The 4,935-nt window shown below is 31.8% G+C and overlaps 1 protein-coding gene across 1 annotated transcript; it reads left to right on the top strand.

Annotated features, from left to right (window-relative positions):
• The first annotated feature begins 418 nt into the window (after positions 1–418).
• Positions 419–3,144, top strand: LOC109855716 (glutathione S-transferase-like). The gene is made up of 5 exons (XM_020430242.1): positions 419–578; positions 865–997; positions 1,348–1,527; positions 2,543–2,682; positions 2,790–3,144. Exons 2-5 carry the CDS (start codon positions 868–870, stop codon positions 2,955–2,957), a joined length of 618 nt encoding a protein of 205 aa, XP_020285831.1. The 5' UTR covers positions 419–578; positions 865–867; the 3' UTR covers positions 2,958–3,144.
• Positions 3,145–4,935: the final 1,791 nt, after the last annotated feature.

Below are 4,935 nucleotides of genomic sequence, written 5' to 3'. Positions count from 1 at the left end.
GATATATATATATATATATATATATATAGAAACAGCGAGAAAGAAAAATGAAAAAATTAAAACATTTATGTGACGTAAAAAAAACAAATGTTGGCTCATACCTGACTTTAAAAAAAAAATTAAATTTTTATACATTTCATTTCTAATGATTTTGTTTTTGAAGTATTTCACGTCTTATTTCGATATTTTCAAAACAGCTAAAATTCACGAGCATTAATATAATTATTGATAAATCAAGAGAATTGAAACATATTCTTAATTACAGATTCAGAGCATTCGAGAAGCACTTAACCGTATCTCCGATTAAAATAAATAAAAAGAGAAGAAGGGATATCTATCAATCTACGTATCTATGATTAATCATTCAGTTTGCAATATGTTTGTGAGTGAGTGCGCATATGCAGTTTGAGGATGTTGTTGTAGACAAAAGGGTGTGTGTCCCTCTCTCCTATAAGTAGATGCGAACTGTCATTTCACAGTGCCAGTCATCCTCGATTCACCGGTAGCTTTACATCAGCCGCTAACGTTTCGATTCTTTGTGAGAAATCTGCTTGCAGGAGACTAATAAAAATCAAAAGGTAAAGTTTTTTAATAATTTTATTTGTTTCATTTCTTTGTAGATAAAATAAATTATGTTTTGTATAAACTTAGTTTTAAAAATAATATTTTAAGAGTAAATAATATCCATCGAAAATATCAAAGCTAAGTTGTGTAATACTGACATGTAAGTGAGACAGAGATACGCGAATGTATTGCAATAGTGCTAACTAATCGTTATCGGAGCGCAAATAAATCTAATTGTGTGTTTATTTAGTGTATTTATTTTTATAGTGTATTTATTATTTCTGCAAATTTCTTTTTCAGAAAATGACGTACAAGCTGACATATTTCAATGTTACCGGTCTCGGAGAGCCCATAAGATTTCTATTACATCAAAGCGGAATACCGTTCGAGGACATTAGGATTTCTTCTGAAGAATGGCCGCAAAAAAAAGAAAGTATGTCGTGAATTTTCTGAAATAACTAAAGAAAAAAAAGCACGTGCCCACCTTCAATTTTTGTACTGTACAAAAATGATTCCGCACTAATTTTACTATTGCTACTTTACATCAGTCGGTTGATTTCGTTAATCGCGTGTAATATGTATGTGAAATTTATATTTTAACAATTGCAATTAATATACACACGTGCATTTATGTACGTTTCTTACTTGTCGAAGCTATCTCTACCGTTTTTTTTTCAACTTTTCAACGTTTCCATTCTTTTTCTCCTAAATCTAATTTGTAAAACGTAGCTTGTTATTTTTTTTTATTACGTTTCCACGTAACACTCTTTTTTACGATTACAGCTATGAAACATTTGCCTATGGGACAAATGCCGATTCTAGAGATCGGGGACGGTAAAGTGTATCATCAGTCCAAGGCCATTTCTCGCTTTGTCGCAAAGAAAGGTAATTTATATGGATCCGACGACGTCGAGGCTATGGAAATCGATGCCATCGTTGATACCATAGACGATATGAGAATAGGTAAAAATAATAAATGTTTTACAAGCGTGGAAAATAACGAACGAAACAATATTGTGCAATCTCACGGAAACACACACAAACGCGCGCAGGTTGTTATTTCTCGTGACGATACCGACACGCCTATTAGAAGAGTGATTACTCAATATAAATGTACAACCACGTATGTATGTTACCATGTATGTAACACTTTGTTATGTGTAACTCTTTGCGTGTCTCCTGCGGTTGAGTGGAAAAGAACTTGATATCACACGTCAGAGCTTCAGATATTTTTTTTTCTCGCTCGAGATATAAAACTCGTTGTCAATTTTTACACTGTTGTTATCGTTCGAATATCTTCTTGCACTTCTGCGTTCTTATCTTTTCTTTTAGATCTATTCCGACAATTCTTTCGCAAACGTTACGTAACAAGATAAGACCAAATAAACATTTTCTCGTTTTACTAATTTTCTCGAAAACTACACAATACGTCGGTTCATTGAGATATAACAGATGATGATTTTGATTGAGATATAATGTGAAAAGATTTTTTTCTTGCGTTATTCGACGTACGTATACTTCTGTATAATTCGACGTCGAGAATTTTCTCTTGAAAAAAAAAGACACACGAATAGAAGAAACCTAATGATTTATTGTATTTCACAAGTACAATATGTTTCTTTGTATATTAATTACTTTACATGTCACGCAAATATCATCATATATTATTTATTTAAATACGTTGGATATACTAGAACAGACACGAATAATTATCAAGTGTGAAAAAGTGAATGTGAATGCGAACCAGTTGAAGAGCGAAATACCGAGAATGTTTCCAATCGCAAAGAGTTGTTAAAGCAAGGTCGCTGTGGGATACGAGAGTGAATTGCTATTTATAGTCGGCTATAGAGCCGACAAGCACTGCGTTGTAAAGCACTATGTCACTGTAACTCCTAATGTGGCGTTTCAAACAGGCAACTTCATTATTGCGTTATTGACGCAATAATTCTCAATAAACAAATATTTTTTTTCTTTCTAGCTTTGTCGACTTACTTTTGGGAAACAGATCCCACTTATAAAGAGAAGTTAAAGGAAGCCGCTCACAAAAAACTACCCGTTTACCTCGATAAATTGGAAGCTCAAGTTAAGAACAACAATGGCTACTTCGTTCGTGGCAAGGTAACAAATTTTTTATTATTATACAACACGAAAAAATATTTTCTATTAATATTTTTAATTGCATTTTTTTTTTTTTTATTAACTTGAAAATTTATTGTGTTTTTTAGTTGTCGTGGCCTGATCTGCTGTGGGCTGCGCACGCGGACTATCTGGGTTTTGTACTAAAAGAAGATATAAACAAGAATCATCCGGAATTGAAAAAATTAGTGGAAAAAGTTCGTGCTCTACCTAAAATTAAAGCTTATCTCAGCAAGCGACCCAAGACCACGGTGTAAAAGCGCACACACATTTTTTTCGTATCTTTAAACATTTTTGAAACACAATTTTATAGTAACTGAAATATTATATTTCGCTACGTAGCATTGTTCTTTGTTTCTTCACAATTTGTTACTTTCATTAACACATACAAAAAATGAAGAGAAGTATATTAAAACCGCAAAATAAAATTTAAAATAATTTTCACTTTGTATAATGATTCAATAAAAATATTGATTGTTGAATGTTTATTTTATTTCTCAGCTTCTTTATAAGAAGATATATTTTATCACATTTTGATCTGCACAATCAACAAAAACTTTACTACCTGTTATGTTATACTGTTCTTTTTAACTAGTTGTTACGATTGTTTTGTAGTTATTTGATGGAGCAGATGTTACTAACAATATGTCGATCATTGTATATTTCGTAAAATTTTAAATAATAGATGTTGCAATTCCAAATACATCGAAACGAGCGATATTTCGATTTTTGACATATTCGAGTAATCGACGCACGTGCAGAGCGCGCGCACATAGCGCAGAACAAAAATCAAAGCAATTGGTAAGATAGTATTTCTATTCCCTGAGTTGGTTCGTGTAGTTTATATGTACGCAAACATGAACATCGCGGCGCTTACAAATGACTACACGTAAAAATACGTTTACGATCGACCTCTTCCTTGATGTATAATATATACAGAAAAAAGATCGTAAGCGGCCAGACCCACAAGAGTTTCTGCGATAGCTTAATCGCACGTAAACTAGCGCATGTCCACGGGTGGTACACATTAGAACTACGCGACCATGTCCACGAGCGAAATGTCGGTGCGCTATGTCCACAGCGTGCGGTTCTATTCTGTGCTATGTGCGCGAGTTTAAATGGTCACCTTCTCCAGATGTACGAGAGTACTCGCAAACGTGGATTTGATTTCCTTTGGAATTATTTAAATGATCGGTCTTGTGATCAGAAGATGAGGAAAGAGAACAGAAAAGGATAAGAAACAACATTGCAACTTTTCACACAATGTAAATGTGATATTCAAGAAAAGACGTAATAATATAAAGAAAAGAATATTATTTTAGCGCGAACAGCATCAGAATTCATGAAGTGTATCATCTTCTTTTACATCATCATTTGCTGCTCTTTGCTTTATAAATTTTATTTTAATTTTTTTAAAACACTACATAGATATGTATAGACACAAAAAACATGTATATTTTACAAAGATGTTTTAACGAACACAAATATATGTGTCTGAAAAGTTGCATTTCCAAGAAGTATACTTTTTACTGCTTTATTACAATTCTTTATAAATGTGTTTTCAATTTTCAAGTTTCATATTACAATTTTTTATACATTACAATAAAATACAATAGTATACATATATTACATATCAAACATACAATAATAATACATAGTTGTGTGTATATATATAATCCTACCTACCTACCTACTTATCTTAAACATATGACATATTCTTTCTTAAACGTTTTAACGTAATTAGGATTAAGGCTGCATGACAACCTTGATCCTAATTTTACATTTTTATTTCTTCTACCTACCTATCTCCGCGCGCGATCTAATATATTTCCTACCTATCCGGCCTAATTTATTTTCTACAAGCGCTTGTAGATACGTATCCCTACCTACACAGATAACTACCTACCTACCTACTTTGGAAAGTTTTAAAACCTATCAAATATTTTACGCGAGGGGTAGTTGTTTTAAAATTAAAAAGTATTATTTTAAATATATTTTAGTATCACGCCCGAGTTTTATTTTAGATTTTATGGTCGAAAGAAGAATATTATACCCACCCAATAAAGCCTATCATGTATAATTAGAAGAGATGGAAATATTAATATTCTATAATAGATAGAAAAAATATATATTTCAATATACATATTTCAAATATATATTTTTGCAAAGATAAAATAGAAAATAATAAAAAGGTGGAGAATAGATATAAAGAATATAAGTCTTCAAAAAAAGATT

Source organism: Pseudomyrmex gracilis, unplaced genomic scaffold (assembly GCF_002006095.1).
Source record: "Pseudomyrmex gracilis isolate BER0280 unplaced genomic scaffold, ASM200609v1 scaffold_96, whole genome shotgun sequence".
Taxonomy (NCBI): domain Eukaryota; kingdom Metazoa; phylum Arthropoda; class Insecta; order Hymenoptera; family Formicidae; genus Pseudomyrmex; species Pseudomyrmex gracilis.
The sequence above is the reverse complement of the archived record's forward strand: the minus strand, read 5'-3'. Positions and strand labels throughout refer to the sequence as shown.

Bases quoted from the DNA above. Each gene is read 5' to 3' on its own strand.
- LOC109855716 (XM_020430242.1), top strand. From the start codon at position 868: ATGACGTACAAGCTGACATATTTCAATGTTACCGGTCTCGGAGAGCCC. The intron at 998-1,347 runs GTATGTCGTGAA...TTACGATTACAG, and splicing joins ATGGCCGCAAAAAAAAGAAA to CTATGAAACATTTGCCTATG. The intron at 1,528-2,542 runs GTAAAAATAATA...TTTTCTTTCTAG, and splicing joins CATAGACGATATGAGAATAG to CTTTGTCGACTTACTTTTGG.